The sequence below is a fragment of the Alligator sinensis genome, unplaced genomic scaffold, assembly GCF_000455745.1.
Source record: "Alligator sinensis unplaced genomic scaffold, ASM45574v1 scaffold859_1, whole genome shotgun sequence".
NCBI lineage: Eukaryota > Metazoa > Chordata > Crocodylia > Alligatoridae > Alligator > Alligator sinensis.
The window spans coordinates 667918-668559 of NW_005842656.1; the positions used below are offsets into that span (position 1 = coordinate 667918).

The following is a 642-nucleotide window of genomic DNA, read 5'->3' on the forward strand; positions in this document are numbered from 1 at the left end:
CTGGCCACGGGGAACCAAAACCCTCGCAGCCCCAAGGGGCTGTGGGGTGGGGGCAGTGCCCAGCCCCCCTGACCCTGCCCCTCTCTCCCTGCAGGAACAACGCCCTGGAGATGTGAGTCTGGCAGCCGAAGGGGGTGGGCAGGCGTTGCGGGACATCCCCTTATGCCCCCTCCCTCGCACCCCACAGGTTCGCGCCGCCCCCCGCCTTCAAGATCCCACGGGTGGAGACGAGGCCCTGATGTCCCGGCCCCGAGTGCAGCTGCCCAGGCTGGGCCACGGGGGTTGCTTTGCCCCAGCGCCGGCACAGCCGCGCGCAATAAAGCAGTGCGTATGTGAAGAGCCGAGCTGCCTGTCTGTGCCGTGGGGCGATGCAGGGCTGTGCCCCTCGTGCCCACCAGCCCACTGCTGCCAGGGGTGGCTCTGGGGCTGTACCCCGAGGGGCTGGGTCCCTGCTCCAACCCTGGGGGGGCAGGCAGGGGTCCCACCGCCCTGCTGGAAGCTGCCCTGTGGCTGCCCAACAGCTGGTGCATTGGTGCCCAGTGACCCCCACCCTGTCTGGGAGCCAGGGTAATTCACAGGGGGTTCAGGTGGGAAGGGCTGCTCCGTGGGGTCAGGGAGGAATTTGCCCCCTTGCTGCAGGTG

The 642-nt window shown here is 69.3% G+C and overlaps 1 protein-coding gene across 1 annotated transcript in view; it reads left to right on the forward strand.

Moving 5' to 3' along the window:
- LOC102386050 (prominin-1-A-like) overlaps positions 1-357 on the forward strand; it is a 7258-nt gene extending 6901 nt beyond the window's left edge. The window contains exons 19-20 of the mRNA XM_025215637.1: positions 95-112; positions 188-357. Of these exons, the coding sequence (XP_025071422.1) occupies positions 95-112; positions 188-239 (70 nt within the window). The 3' untranslated portion in view covers positions 240-357. The remainder of the gene's footprint in view (positions 1-94; positions 113-187) is intronic.
- Positions 358-642: the final 285 nt, after the last annotated feature.